Source organism: Mycteria americana, chromosome 2 (assembly GCF_035582795.1).
Source record: "Mycteria americana isolate JAX WOST 10 ecotype Jacksonville Zoo and Gardens chromosome 2, USCA_MyAme_1.0, whole genome shotgun sequence".
Taxonomy (NCBI): Eukaryota; Metazoa; Chordata; class Aves; order Ciconiiformes; family Ciconiidae; genus Mycteria; species Mycteria americana.
In genome coordinates this window covers 58789638-58805820 of record NC_134366.1, presented here as the reverse complement: position 1 = coordinate 58805820, position 16183 = coordinate 58789638, and the positions used below count along the sequence as shown (strand labels likewise).

At 41.5% G+C, this 16183-nt stretch overlaps 1 protein-coding gene across 7 annotated transcripts in view; it reads left to right on the top strand.

Moving 5' to 3' along the window:
- Nucleotides 1-16183, top strand: part of GLI3 (GLI family zinc finger 3) — a 215829-nt gene that overhangs the window by 10416 nt on the left and 189230 nt on the right. For 5 of the 7 annotated variants that reach the window (XM_075493586.1, XM_075493585.1, XM_075493579.1 and 2 more), the window contains one exon: nt 4521-4683. In XM_075493586.1, the coding sequence (XP_075349701.1) occupies nt 4560-4683 (124 nt within the window). In that variant the 5' untranslated portion in view covers nt 4521-4559. Of the gene's footprint in view, nt 1-4187; nt 4314-4520; nt 4684-16183 lie in introns of all 7 variants that reach the window. The other 2 variants (XM_075493583.1, XM_075493584.1) reach the window with 1 other exon arrangement.

Sequence of the window (16183 nt, the reverse complement as noted above, 5' to 3'; positions counted from 1 at the left end):
GATCTAGTCTTTAAAACTAACTTGCTCAATATAAATGCAGTGATTTAAAAAGTAATTCAGAGGGGAAGAGGAGCACAGAGCTGAAAATTTCTTGGAAAATCGAAGTGTATGCTCAGAAAGGGTCACGTTTCCTGCTCTTCCAGGCGGAGGGCTGCTCCACTGGTTTCAGTTAGTTGGCACTGTGAGTAAATGAACAAAAAGATTTTTTTTCTCCCCAGTATATTGATATGATTATTTTTACTACTGTGGGGCATGACCAGCATACATAAGGACCGGAAATTATATCATTTGAAATTGCTTGAAAGAATTTTTTTGTTCAAAATAAATTTCCAACATATTGCCATTTGTTGATGCTCCTTTTAAAAGAGACAGTTTTCCTCATTTAACTAGTTCATTCCAGTAGCTTGTTCCTAAAATTTCTCCAATTTAATATGCAATTGGTGAAAGTTTAAATTTATGGTTTAAAAAGAAGAGACACACCTGCAGGCAGGTTGCTGTTTTGAGAGGGATTAGGTTTAAAATGGGGATCTGGAATTAATTGTGCAGTGGGTTCAGGCTTTAGGGAAATTACAAAAGGTTCAGGCATGGTTGAATGGGAAAAAGCCATGAATGTTTGCTTTCAGGAAGGAATGTTTATCCCTCTATTTACCTATGAAAGTTCAGGCTTTCGCCCATATACTGTTACAGCATTTTCTTGCCATTCATATGCACATGGAGATGCTGGATAGCCAACAGAAACTAGCTTTCTGGTTTTTTGAAAGCAGAGCTCCTTGCTGCAGAATAGATATATATTGTCTCAGGCATGGGGGCAGGAACAGGGAAGTCACTGACCCACATGCTGGGGAGAGCCGTGTACACCATCGTGTAAACCACTTCATATTTTAACGTGAAGACGAGGTCAGGCTGGCTGATTTTCAGAATGCTTTTTGATAGGGATTAGCAGCCAGTGGAAAGAAATCTTCACATCATCCTGGACATTTTTTTTTTTTGGTAGACTGCAATTCTCATATTTTGGTACAATTTCTGAGAGAAAATAAAAATCACAGCCAAAATTAAGGAGAGTGATTCTAGAAGACCTGTGTGTCTGGTTTGTGTTTTCAACTTGGGCTTAAGTTCATCTTCAGGAAAAAAAAGATTTTTGGGGCACCATATTGATTTCCAGGTGGCTGCTTCCCGATCAGGCATGCTTGGCAAAACATACCAAAACACGTACCTCTAATTATTAGTCCTGCCATCTCTCCCGGCTTTTCTTACTCTCCCAGCCATGCATATCACCATGTAGTTGATATGGCACCGGAGTGTAACTGGAACTGCTGGAGTTCTTGCAGACACCCTTGCCATATGTGTGTGGGTTGGGAGCAGAGAAAGGAAGGCACGGGAGGAAACATCTGCAGCGCCGGGGCCGTCGGCTCGTGGTGCAGGGTGTAGAACTGAGTAAGAAAGTTTACTCTTGTGGTGTTCCCTCTTCCATGCTGACATGAATAAAAGCAGCCTTCTGGATGTAAATTAAGCAGACATGAACCAGGACAGGTACCAAGAGCAGATATTCATATTAGCTCATGGCCAATTCTGCAGTTTTCTGACCAAAAAGTCACTTTAAGCCACTACTTCAGGCCTCTGTTCTGTACCATTGTCCACACTAGGTAGCATAAAACAGAAAAGTGATAGAAAGTCGTGGGAAATGTGGAATTATGTCTCCTAGTCTTCCCTCCATTAAAAAAACAACCCCAAAACACCAGAAAAATCTCATTGTCAGGCTGTTGGGGAAAGAAAAAAATAGCCACAAGAATGGACGGATGCCAGTCTGTGCAACCACGTGTTGCTCTTGAATTGCAGATGATCCAGAGATGCTTTTTTGGGAGATTAAAGCTATGTTAACTCCTTAGAGTACCTTCGTCTCCTTCCTTTTCTGAGTAGTGGTAGGATCAGATTGTAATGGAGGTACTGTCCTGCCACGGTGGAGAGGGGAAGGAGGTGCAGATAAGTGAGGGCTCCTTGCTTATATCCACACAGACATCTGCGTGGCAGGAGGCGGTGGAACCGCTGTAGATACCTGTCATCTTTTTTGTGACCTTTGCCCGAATGTTTCATGCTACTCTGCTGGCCTTGTGAAATGGGGGCAAAGTATGTGGCTTCTTCCTTTAAGTTGAGTAAGGAGCATAATTGTTTCCTTTCATGACTTTTAACCAAAAGAAACAGGCTTGTGAACCGAGGACGGAAGAAAATGGGGGACAAATTCTGCAGCTTCCCCCTCCAAGCTCTCACACAGTCAAACTCTTTGATGTAAACGAAGATGCCGCCTGAATAGCAGACTTGGCCCTTAAAAGGCAAAACAAAAAAAATAACCACAGCTGAAAATGTATAGCTTTTTAAATTCCTTCAGAGACAGCATTACTCTTTTTAGAGAACATTAAAAAACTCAAAAGAGGGTAGTCAGAGCACAAGAGGGTGCATTGAAGGACTCGCTCGCGCAGTGGCCGGAGACTGGGTAGAGGCAGATTTTGGTATTTATGTGGCCACGGCCGTACAGAGAAAACAAGCGTCATCTGGTCAGTGTGGGGTGAACAGCTTGGCAGCAGTGCCAGCATCCCCCCAGTTTCTGCCAACACAAGGGACTGACAAGCCTGATACATAGGATAACTGACCAAAGCTGTGGATGCTCTTGTGTGAGGTGTGCAAGGGGAAAGGGGGAGAAAGCACATGAGAAATTTGGAAAGGTGCCATTTGCAAAGCTCGTATGAGATCGCGCCTTGAGGAGGTTTGTGCATTGCTGGGTACAAGTGAGGGCTGTTGCAAGTGGAGTATTGCTAGATCTCTCCGTCGTATTTGAAGACACCTGACATTCCCCTTCATGTTCTGGTAGGAAGTCATTTCGCAGATCACAATAATATTTATAGCACTTTCACAGGTAGATCTTGAAAGTACTCTTACAAGTACTCTGCTGTGGCAGGCAGAGCTTTGTTATTCCTGTTTTTCACAAGAAAGGATCTCAGGGGAAGAAAAATGCCTAGCCAAAGGTTAGACCAGTAGGTCAGTGGCAGAGACTCTCTGATATCTAGTCCAATTCTCTGGCTATGCTGCCTAGCTAAATAATGATTCATTTAGTGATTGGGCTCTTCTTTGATCCCTGCTGTATAACAATGAGGCTTTGGAGTGTTTTATTCTGCTATTAAAAAGAACTCCTACTAGGGAGGTGGGAAGGGGAAGGTTTACTAGACAGCTGTGTTTGTGATGAATTGGCTTTGTAGCCTTTTTTTTTTTTGGTTTTGGTTTGGGTTTTTTTTTTTTTTTGGCCTGTCAGAATTGGGGAAACAGGTTGCTAATGTAATTACACTTCATTATAGTTTACTTTGTGGCTTGTTTTGAAGCCTTTGGTTTTTAAATTCATTTAAATGTTGTTCTATAACAGTGCGACTTCCTTCCGTTTCAGACCCCTTTAGCTAATGACTGCGGTGCTGCTGAGAGCGGAAAACACTCTCTTTATTTATTATTATTTTTTGTTGTTGTTACATAGGATCATGTTCAAACTACCGAAGTACCCAGGTGCTTCGCGCCAGGTTCTAAGCATCGTGTGTGCTGAATATTGATGATTTGTGTAAAGCTTACTTGGACAGACTGGCGTGCGTCAAGTTAAGCTCCAGAGCAGTGCTTGGAAATGCTTGTGTTCTTCACAGCCCAAGATCCCTGCAGTCTTGGGGCCTGGCATTGATACACTGCTGTACAAGCAGTGTTACCCTTTCAGAAGCTTGTGGGCTTCTTGGGTTTATGTCAGGAATGTCAAAGCTCTGAGAATAAGGAGAAGTGATCTGCAGGGTATAAAATAAATGTATCACTGGAGATGGTGCTGAGAACAGCGAGGAAAGGCAGAATAACCAGACACACACCTCTGCAGAGTTTTCCTTTTTCAGTGTTTTCATGCTAAAGAAAGTGATCTCATTATCTGCCATGAGCAATAATATTTGCCTTTCCCTGTGGTTTTCAGGGTGTTGCTCCAATGCACTTTTGTTTGAGTTAGATTTCTGAACAAACAAAGTGAGAGATGTTTACACGAGTAGGACAAGGTGTAGAGATAGACAAGGTAATTCGTGCTGTAGTGTGTTCGGATAGCATGAATGTTGAAATTTAAATATTTGGCTTCTATAGTCAACATGAAGGTCTGTCTTGATTTCTTTTGTGTTGTTCCACAGTGCTCTGAACATAGGAGAAAAACACTGGCTTTTTTCCCCTGGGCCCATTAAAATCCTACAGGCCTGAAAAAAATGGACTTACCTATCAAGGAGCATAGGGATTTGTGATGCTGATTATCTTTAAAGGCAAGCATACTTATTTTTGGTGTTAGTGTTTCCTTAAATTCCTCAGGAATTCATGCATGCAAACATGATTTGATGGGCATCCAGAAATGGCCTGTGGACTGCTAATTCAGTTGTGCTGCAGGCTCTTCTTCAAGTGAGAGGTGTGAGAGGTTTTGGGCTAAGCTGTTGCATAGTATTTAAAGTTTATCGCTCTCTTGTTTCATTCAGGTATTAGTACAAGGAGAGCTGAAGTAATGAGAAGTCATCATGGAGGCGCAGTCCCATAGCTCTACCACGACGGAGAAGAAAAAAGTGGAGAATTCCATCGTGAAATGCTCCAGTCGAACAGATGTCAGTGAGAAAGCTGTTGCCTCCAGCACAACTTCCAATGGTGAGTAACAGCAGGGATTTACTAGCAGCCAAACCTACAGTAATTTTATGTTCACTGCATTCCTTGTGAATTGAGCATTTGCACCTGGATCAGTGTTTGTTCTAAGGAAAGGCTAAAGAAAATCGAACAAGGCGGGGTGGTGGTGGTGGAAAGTGGTAGGATACAATAAGGCCTGTTTTGGCATCAGGCGTAATCTTTTTCTTCCAGATGTTCTAATTTGAGATGTAAATGTGCTAAGTCATTTATTATAGGAAGTTCCTGTTTTTGGCGTTTTGGAAATTGTCTTGATTAGCCTGGCAGGGCTTGCGAGTGCTTTGCATTTGGCCATTGAAATCTCTTACACTAGTTAGATAATTAGTTATTACAAAAGAGACAGAAGTAGCTCTGTCAAAATTAATGGCAAAGGTTTTTTTTCTTCTCTTCTTTTACAAATAAACTTGCTCCTCGCAAAGGGCTGCCCCCACCTCCCCAAAGTTCTTTAATGGCCAGGGACAAAACATCAAGCTACAAGTGTATTCTCCCATGAATTCATTTCAAAGTTGTGAATGTACAGCTTGTAGATTTGCAAAACTGGAGTAGTGTGCTTAATTCTCCTCAGAGATTACCTCACTTGACAATTTTACATATTCTCTGCCTCTCCGGAGAGTGTGTAATCCCAGCCCTGGCCCTTTCATTGTTCAGTGTAAGAGGGCTGAGTGTATTGGTCCCTACTAATGCAAAACTCCCTTTGCATTAGGAAAGAAAATTGCTTGGAAAGGTGTGGGCAGAGTTTAGACCTGTGGATTTTGGATAGCTGCAGATTAACTGTTGTTTTTTGCAAATCAGTCATAATGGCTAAGAATGGAAGATGTCTTTCTGCATGTTTTGGAGTCCTGGTGTATTCCTGGCAAAACATTTTCTGTTCACTGTTTCTGCTTCCATCATGCTCACTCATCTGGGCTTGTGGTCCAGGTCAGGTTCTCACTTTGATATCTTGAAGAAAGGTTTCTGCTTTCTCAAAGAAACATGTCTCTCCCACTAGACTAAAGCAGAAAATACATGAATCCTACAGCTGTACTAGAGGGGAATCTCTTGTGGGTCAGTAAAAATTAGATGGCACATGTCCCAGTATCCTTCTGTGTGACTGGACTTCAGATTCAAAGCAAACTCAGCACCTGCTGACCTACTAGTTGGAGTTGATCCCCACGAGAGTATAGAAACTCTTGAGCAGCTATGGAAAAAGTTGCATCAGTTTTCTAAGTCATATGAAATTAGATCCTCAGCTGGTGTAAGTCAGCACAGATCCGTTGCTGTCAATAGAATTACAGTGGTTCACATTAGCTGAAGAGCTCCCCATTGTATTTTTTTTTTCGATAATAGGATTTTCCACATTGGCCCAACTTTTCAAACAGATGCACACTTAAACACATATGCGTATTCTTTGATGTGTCAGGGGTTTGTGCTCAAACTCGATATTGGCACATACCTCTGACTGGTCGGGCTAACTTTAACATTATTGTTAAACATTTAGATTTAGAGGGCTAAAAATAAAGCCTTCAAGATGTTTTTGCCTAATTCTGACACTGGTTTACCCTGCGGTCAAATAATTTTCTCTCTCTATTCTACCGACCAGCTTTAATGGGAATATTATTTCTTAACTACCTGCTTTATCTACGTGGTGTATTACTGCATGTCAGGGGCATCAGACTCCCAAGAGCTGGAATGATTCTAAGTCTGAATGACTAGATTAGAAATTAGACTAGAATGAATGACTAGAAATTTTTGTCACTGGAATTGTATCCTATTAATGGGATGAGATGCTAATGTAGTACACATCCTGAGGCCTGAGGCTGCGTTTGGTTAAGGTAATGACAGTTACCTTTGTTTTCAGTGGGTAAGGGTTGGTCTTGTTAGTCTTTGTATTTAGGGAAGTCATCAGGATGTCCTAGATTTGGGTTTCTAATCTACCTTTATGTACAACCAAGCAACGGACTTCCCAGAGACAGAGGGCTGGGCTTCAAAGGGATAAAAAATTCCATTCCTTCCCGGATATGAAAAATTTCCTCTTAGTGTAGAGACTCCATGGAGCATGTACCAAAACAAGTACTAATACCAAAACTTTAGGAACTTAAACGTGAGTTTTACTGTTGCAATGTTTTAAAGTTTTGCTTCTTGCAGATGTGATTGTCACGATAATGAATTTTGGTTACAAGGACCAATTTGCATGAAAGCTGGAGCTTGCATCGCATTTGCATCTTTTGTTCTTTAATGCTGGAATGAGTATTACTACAGGAACATCATGAGTTGATATAAGACACCACTCCTACAAAACATGCAGCTTTTGTTGATTCAGTGCCTCTTTTTTGCAGAGGGCTGTGGTAATGTTAAATGGTTGTGATTTGCATTTGAATGCTCTGTTAAACAAGGTAAGGTACCCTTAAAAATAACAAAAAGACAGAATGATCCTTGCTGTTTTTGTCAGAAGACTCTGCTGTCACTGCAGAACAACATCTGCCTATCATACCAATGTCACCTTGTAAGCATGTCTAACATCAGTGCTTCTCTCCTGGACAACACACTAATTAGCAAAGTTTGCAGGGTAACATGTACTTGAGTGACAGCTGTCTGAGATGTGATGTAGAAACTAGTATTTTCTCAGTAGCTCTGCTGTCTTCTGAAGGAGTCAGAACTTGGATCATAAATAGATTGAAAGCTGTTAGTTTACGGGTTTTATGCAAAGCTTACAATGATGAAGAAACAAAGAAAATGCCATTATTTCAACAGCTCCCAAAAGCGAGTAACACATCCAGTAGCAGAATCTATGTTAAAATGAATACTGAGTGTGGAAAACTTTTAAATTATATGATGGGCAACCTGTTTACTGAAGAGCCTGGTGTAAACCTAGGTGCAAGGGAAAGAAAGTGCAAAAGGTGGCCTGGAAGGGCAGCTCGTGTGTTAACTCTAACTACGCAATGCAGGTTATGAGCCCCAGACTTGTGGGTGCCCCTTGGAAGGTACCAGCTGCACTGTAGACTCAAACAATAAGCAAGCACGGGCGTAGTTTACATGTTAGCCACTTCTGCTGAGTTCCTGTCGTTACTTAATACACAAAAGATTTCCGCTGCACTCACCTAACTACAGACTCTGACTATATTGCTAAGATGCTTGCACTGTGTTAGATAAGGGCCTGCCGGTGTTTCCATTATAAACCCCTAATTTCAGGGATTTATAACTAAGCCATTAAAATGTGCTCCAGGCCGAAACATGTGGGGAAAGTCTTAGTGCTGGAGCAAATTAAAACTTCTTTTAAAATACATGTGATCAAAAAAGTAAAAAAAAAAAAAAAAAAAAAAGAATCATAATTTGTAATAACTAACAAAAATCTTTGGTGCACTTTGATCCCCAGTAGGACTTTGTAATTTGGGACCACTCTTGCTTTGTTTTGAATTCATTTTTGCAAGCTTTTGATTTTTTCTCCTTTGTGTTTCATTTTGTATATCTCAACCAAACTGCATGCAGTTTACTAGGATACATTTCTTTGCATATTGTTCCTTTTACTCCTTCTTTGTTTGACTGTTAGGCTAATATCCAAGGGGGGGAAGACTGCTAAAGAAAACTGCTGACAGAGATGTTAATTCATGAAAGGCTGTATGAATAAAAAGTTTGTGCTAGGGTATAAAGTAAGCTTACTTTTGTGTATCATGTGATTTGATAGCCTCAGACTGGTCTGCTTTGGCAAAGTAATAACAACAACAAATAAACACAGTTTTTATGTCATGACCATGTCACTGGTATTATATTGGAGTAATGAAGCCGGTGTCCTGGACCACCTTGCTACCATGGTGCTGTGTTGTCAGGCCTTGTCTTCTCACACGTGCATCCCTGCTACTTTTCTGGAGACAAAGCAGTAAGACCCTGTTCTCTGCCATGTCAGTGCATGGATTTAGGTCATCATTCTGAAAGCTGCTGCATGCACACACAGCTTTCTATCAAGTTGTGCAAGGAATGGCTTTCTGAAAAGAGGTATCCATTGATAAACTCATTAAAATTAGTTCTGTGCTCCCCTTGGAGAGCCTTCGCCTGGTATTGCAGGTCATGAAACCTGCCTTGCTAGACCTCTGTTGGATTAATATGGTACCTCCTGTAATTTCAAGTTATCCCAGGATTAAAAAGAAATCTTCAGGTGAACGCTGTAAATGTTGCAGGAGTCCACACGGTGACCTGCCTTGCTGAAGTGTGATGAATGTCGACATGGAGGTGTGATGAATGTCGACATGGAGGCTTGTCCTCGGCTACTCCTCCACGCTGCTCTGCTGGCGAGTGCCAGGGCTGGCAGGGCGAGCAGCGTGCCTGCTCCTCGGCCACCATGCCTCGCAGCCTGGCATATGAGCTGTCGCTGAGATCAGCAGCACGCTAAGTCGATATGTCAGGCTGAACACTGCAGTGCTGGAGCAGAAAACTCCACTCGCTCCCCTGCCTGTGCAGCCGTGCTGCCCGTGCTTGTGCAGTGCCCTGCTGTACCCCGGCACGGGGAATCGCCAGCCCTCCCAAGTCCCAGCATTGCAGTAAAGTCTTGAGCTCCAGTCCAGCAAGTACTCAAGCGAACACCTGGCTTTAGGCACAGGAATAGCTCTGTTGTCCCTAATGTGGGTATTTGCATGCTTACAATTAGGCAGTTGCTTTAATGCTTTACTAGGCTGGCCGCTTCGACTCTACGCTCTGCTTTGTAGGTGAATCAGATTTATTGTTAGAGTACTTCCTAAGAGGTGTTGACCGCACTAACCTAACACAGCCCTCAGCTATATGCAATTTATTTTTTTCACTTAATCTGTAGCATGGATATAATTAATTTTTCACTTTATTTCTTAAAAAGTACAGGGAATTTCTGTGAGGGCTGAATTAATACTTTTACAAGGCAAAACTGCACTTTGTAGCATTGCTTGGAGAACATTAGGAGATTGTAATACTGTGTTCAGCCCTGATTTATTTACTGTTTGGCTTGTGAATTTTGTCAGTGACTAAAATGCTTTCCCCTTTTGCACATTTTGGCTCTAAACTGATGTTTTTAATGTTACACTAAAACAATGCATTTATTGTATAGGGACTCCTTCAGTGTCTGACAGGCAAGCACTTATTTTCAGTTTGATGTGTTTTGTCTAGTTTTTGACCCATGAGCTTGTTCCAGTGTAATCTGATATTTCTTATTAACCTATTACTCTGCCTTAAAAAAAAAAGCTAATTATAAACGTATGTAGGTTGTGGACTTGACTACCTTTATCAGAATCAGATAGTTATTGAGAACATACTTTAAAGTGATAGAAAGCAGAAATTATTATCTTAATGATGAAGTAACTTAAAACCGAGCTTGATAGATGAATAAATGAGAGGAAGTTCATGCGTCCACTTTGATTCTTTCAGAAGAAGAGCCAGCTTCATCTAGGTCTCTTTTTTTTTTTTTCTTCCTAGTCCTTCTTTCAGGGTTGAATGAGGGAAGTATTCAGCAGTCTGCAACCCATAAGAATCACATTTCCTGTTTAAACTTTCAGTTGGTTACTTGTCCTGCTGCTTGCTTTCAAGCTCACCATAAAATAGGTGTTAATCATAATAGCCATTCTTGGCCCCCTCGTTGGAGTGGTGTGCTCAGGGTCCCATTGAGAGGTCAGGGTTCAAAAGAGGTTGTTAGGTATCAAGAAACATTGCCTGTACTATTTTAGTGGCCCGCAAATTGAGTCCCGAATTGATTATATGACACCTGATTCTACAAAGTGATCAGGAGATGCCCTCCTCCTCTCCTGAAGTCAAAGGGGGTGGAGGGGCCCTCTTCACTTCTCATTTTCAGGTCAAGGAGGAAACAGCATCCTGTAGTATTAGATATTGGAAATGATGACTTCAATGTATAGGTTTTGTTTTTCGGCAAGACAAATATTGCAAGTAATCCCTATCTGTAACGGTGGCATACAGCAACATGAAAAGTAAGGGTAGGATGGTCACATGTGGTAGTGCAGAAAAGTAAGGGCAAAGACCTGAACTTCTACAATTTTGTGTACCCTTCTGTTCTAATAATTGTGGCCAGGTCATAAGAGGATAAACTAAAATAAGGTACCTGTTCTTGGGGCGTATAGGCTCTCCTGATGCTTGGAAGTATTGGAAGCAAAAATATTGGAGGTTGTAATTAAGTGGGGACTGCATGTCTTGGTATATTGTAATCTGATGTGAGTAGCTGATTAAATACATGTTCATTCGGAGTAATGCACCCATGGTCCTTTATGCTTACTAATAAAATTTCAGTCATCAAGTTAGGGTTTATTGTAGACTGTAATAACTCATTCTGCCTGATACTATTTTCTAGCGTTATTCCTCAGTGAGCCAGCCCTACCCTTACCCTGCTCTAAAGCCAATGATCTGCAAGTGCAAGACAGTATTGCTTCATTAATTCTGCCTAGATTTCCCTCTTTTTTTCCCCCCTTCTCTCCCCTCCCTGCAGTGGTTAATAGCATAAGGGATATTAAATGTCAATCCTCCTGTATCCCTTTGCAAGTTCCAGAAAGAGATGATTGAGTGGCTTATCCCTGCAATCACTGTAATCAGTAAGTAATGACTTAACATCCTGCTGGATAACACGAGGTGGAATCGGGAGAAAACATTAGTTAGCAGCAGAAGCTTGCCACCTGGACAAGGTGGAGGTTAAATTTAGGGAATTATACACTGGGGATTTTTTTTTCCTGAAAAACAAACAAAAAAAAAACCCCAAACACCCAAGCAACCATATTACAATTGTACCTGGGTTTTGAAGTAGAGTAAGAAGTGATAATAATAAAAAGGTTTAAAATGGGTCTATACAGTACAGCAACGGTACCACGCTCTGTAGCTTGTGCTTTGCAGGAGTCCAGTATCAATCAGACCTCAAAAAATTCAGGCATTACAGCCCACAGTACCGGGCGGGGGAGGGCGGGGGTAGCAACCAAGAGGTTTGATTTTTAGTAGGAAAAAGGCTGCTGGCAGCTGAAGCTTCAGTGATATTGTTAGCCTTCCAGAATAGGGCTCACTCACTGCCATTAAGTGCTGGTCTCTGGGGCAGATACCCTGAAAGAGAAAGGGCCTCCTAATGACCTTGCACCGCTGTGCCAGCCTGTGCCACCAAGGCGGAGAGGCTGCATGGCAGCCTGGCGAGGCTCTGCAGCAGCACTGCTGCTCCAAGGGATGGCACCTTCCCCCCAGCCGCTGGAAACGGGTGTCAGCAAACACATGGGTGCCAGGCGGCTGGGGAGGATCGGGAGAGCGCTGAAAAAGTGAAGGTAGAAAACGCTCGCATCCTGAGAGTTTTCCTGGGTCCTGAAAAGAGACCAGACTTGGGAGTCTGCAAGTGAAGGAGCTACGTGGAGTAGGTCTTCTTCTTAAAGTAAATAAAAAGAATTTTTGAAAATCCTTCTAACTGACTTAAAACCAGGCAACCCCTCTGGCAGGCACAGTATTTGGCTGTACAGTTTGAGCTGTGTAAATTAAGGCAGTTGAAGTAATTAAATTACTTCACAGGTTTTCAAATGGCATTCATCTTTTCTCTTCTGGATGTTTTCTATTTCATATCTGTCTCCAGTTAAAAGGAAATAATCAGGCATCAATGTTGCATTTGATTATATCCCTGCTCCGTATGTTTCTATTTACTTTTTCCCTTTTTTTTTTTTCCTTATTCTTTTCTGGAAGATATAAAACCTCAGCTTCTGCTTACATAGAAGTTGTTACTAAATACGTATGCCAATAAGTGGGAGAAGGGTGCTTAGAGGATGGTATGTGATTATGTAAAGAAGGTACTGTATTAAAACTACATTCTCTGTATTCTTTCCAAGCCATATCTCATTATTTTGGGGTAAGGGCGGGAGGGGAGGGAGGTGGATTCTTTTGCCATCCCAACTAAGAGGGAATGAGATGGATTTTATTGCTGTGTTATTATCTTATTTCCCATTAAAAGTCTTTGCCTTTGATGTATACTGCAGGTGGTCACAATTTAATTTGCAGATTCTGTTTTTGTTTGTAAGGCTGGCTATTCAGAAAAATGTTGCTTTACTTGTAAATGTGATCTGGACCTACTGATGAATGTATATTTCAAGTGCGCAGAAGCACTTTGGAAAAGAGAAGTACACAGGAAATACTGGGTTTTGTTCAGATGATTTTAAAATTTGGCTTGTGAGGCTTTATGGGTCAGATTATCAAAAAGCAGTTCCTAATCTTGTGCCTGCAATCAGCTGGAGTCTTGCTACACAGGAGCTGTGTGTGCACATTCTTTGCACATGCCAACCGCTTAAAATATGCTGGTTTCCATTCATTTAGTACGACTTTTCATGCATGTTCCACATGCAGCCAAGTGGAAATGTGAAAACTTAAGTCCCGCACATACAATAGCTTGAAAATACGCCCAGATATCCCAAACTAAGGGGATTTTTTTGTTCTGCTTAATAGAACCGATTTGTACTGATGGAGTTTTTCTTAAGACGAGATGATAAATTGCTGAAACTTGTTAGTGTTACAGACTGTGAGCTCTCTCTCTTGCTCTCTCTCCATCCCTGTCGTGTGCTTGCTTTTCTCTTCTTTTCCAGCGTAGAGGTTCATGCATAACAACAGAGGATTTTGTAGAAAAGTTCCTTCTGGGCCTGACCGGTAGTGTTTTCCCCTCCTCCTGGTCTCTCTCTTTTCTTTCCTTCTTTCTCCCCTTTCTCTTCTCTCTCTTTTCTTTTCCCTTTTTTTTTAAAATTTTTTTTGTTCTTTCTTTTAGTTTTCAGAAAGTTGAGTTCCATCCCAATTATTAAATCTTCGGAGACCATTCCCACATGGTTCTGTAAATGGTAGCTTCATCCTGAGTTCTTTCATCTCTTTTCCTGCTCTCCTGGCTTGACAGTTGAAAAGGTCTGACTGTGCCACACAATGGTTTGATTGGTTTCTCTGGGGGAGGCTTTACCCTGCCTCATCATTCGCCAGGCAGGTGGACCAGAAAGTCTCTTGATTCTTTTGTTGCCTCTCAAAGTCCGAGGTCTTTGACTGAATAAATCCTCCGTCATGGGATAATTTGCTAAAAGGAGACTGAAAGATGTGAGAGAAAAGCCTCACTACTTGGGTGCTGAATTAATGAAATAACTGGGCCTTGGAGTTTGCAATTGAAAAATCACCAGGAATGCAATGGGTGGAGACAGGCTTCAGAATGCAAGCCCGTTACTTCCCCATAATAAACTATGAGAGCTCTAAATGATATTACTAAATACGCTGGCTCGCCTGGCCGCCTCCGGTTATTTGCATTTGCAGCCCCGTTCGGTGGGGGAAGCCCGGGCAGAATAAAAGCCGGTTTGGTGCAGCACCTAGTTAGTCATTAGATTATTACGAGGGGCTGGAAAGAATTCCATATGACAGAACTAGGGTTGAGTTAACACAGGACGAAAAGTAATTTACAGATAGGCTGTCCTCAGCCATCTTCGTAGCCCCTGATAAGGTTTCATTTCAGAATGGATAGGCGACATTTCCACTTACGGGCCCATTCTGCGACACCTGTGATAACAGCTTCTGGATCCTAATTGAAATTGGTTTCAAAATGGATTTTCACTTTTCTCTGTCTGTGGAAAATATTGAATGGACTCAGAGCTGCCACAGAGAATCCCAGACCTTGGAAAATGGAGCAAGAAGCCAGGATCATCTTTCATAACTGTGTCGATGATATGACAGTTTTGTTATCTGTCTTATTAATGAAATCATTGATCACCTGATGAGGGAGATAATAAACTACATTTTTGCTGCTGTTCAGGAAGCTCAATTAGATTTTTTAAAAATACAGATGGGGGAAAACCAAGCCAAAGCAATGAAGTGAACGTTTTCAGGTCTATTTTCAACTTTGCTTTTCTTGAAGATTTTTAGATGGAAGAAGTCTCTGAGACTGTAAAGTGCCGACTGCATCTTGAGCTTATTGAAAGTAAAAAGGAGGGGGAAAAAAAAAGCAAACCTGATGCTCACGTTAAGACTCAGTTATTGTTTTCGGTTTTAACAAACCGCACTGAGTAAATAACACTTAAGTCCTAGTAAGTGCCATGGAAACTCAGATGAACTGAGAAACAATGGAGCTCAATTTTAGCTGAAGTGGGATTAGTGATCTGAACTCTCTGAATGCCCTGACGTGGACAAAGGCCGATGCTAAGTGTAGCGAACGCTTGCAGTGATGCTAGTTCTCCTGAAAATTATTTCTTCTTTAAAAATGGGTGTCAGCCTTTAGTTGTTAACGCTGCTCAGGCATTTTGGAAAAATAAGTTCCTTCCTTTTTTTTTTTTTTTCTTACTAATGGACTTGAGAAGATTTTTAAACGCACGCAAACGTAATAAACTGCCTGGTCAGGATAAAATGCCTGTGCAGGCTGCGAAAATAAAACCTGAAAGGATTTTGTGATGTGTTGTTTTCCTGGCTGTTTTCTAATTATTAGGGAAGGAGATATATCTGTTGTTTGTGCTTGGTTGCTCTGGAATGTGCGCTGTATTCCTTGAGGAAGGTGGGAAGGGATAGTTTTTCTGAAGAGGGATGCCGGTAACTTCTCATATTTCACTGTGAATTGTATCCTAGGTGTTTCTTCAGTCCCTCTGCTGGTGTGGGTCAATCTATCCCCCTTTTTAAGCTTGAAAGGGGAGCTCTGATCAAAGGCTTGAATGATGTCACTGATCTCTGGTGATTGATTAGGAACAGAAGTTCTGGAGCATTTTGCATGTCCGCCTTTTCCTTATCACTTCAAATCCATTAGTGCCTACCCATTAGGGTAGCTTTCAGTCAAGGGAAAAATAACCCACGCACATATATATACACATATATATGCCCCCCATGTATATGCATATATAGAGAAAAGGAATAGGAGAGTGTACAGGCTTCGTGGTCTGAGTTATAAATGTGTTTTTCCTTAACGTGAAAGGAAACAATTTTTATTGGTCTGTGTTGATACAGGGGATATTTATTAATTGCTAAACTCTTGGGTGTAATTCTCCTCTGTTCTTCTGGAGCAGCTCTCACAGATTTAAATCCATGTAGGTCTCTGTTGTCAGTGGGTTTTTGGCTGCTTTACCTTAATTTGCTGTAGTTTACCCAGAGAGGAACCATACCCCTGCTTGTTTGAATTTCTTTGCTGTGCCTGTGATGCACGTTAAGATCCACTGTGTGTGTCAGTGGCTTAGAGATATTTTTTAATTAGAGATTGAAAAATAAATATTTTAAATGTACGTCTCTTGGAGGTTCAGAGTTAGCCAGAATGTGTGTTAAGCTGTTGAGGGAAGAGATCTTTTGTTCATAAAGGAGGAGCGGTCCTCTGACTCTCGGTGGTGTGGGAGGTCGGGCAATGGGGTTTACTCACACGTACATAAGGGTGGTGTGCGTGAGCAAGCGCTACAGGACTTGAATCTGACTTCACTGTGGTATAGATGAGGAAGATGGGTGATGTGAAGCTGGAGTCCATTCCTAAATATCCCACTTCTAACAGCATATTGTGATTTAAATGAGGAACTTAAAAACT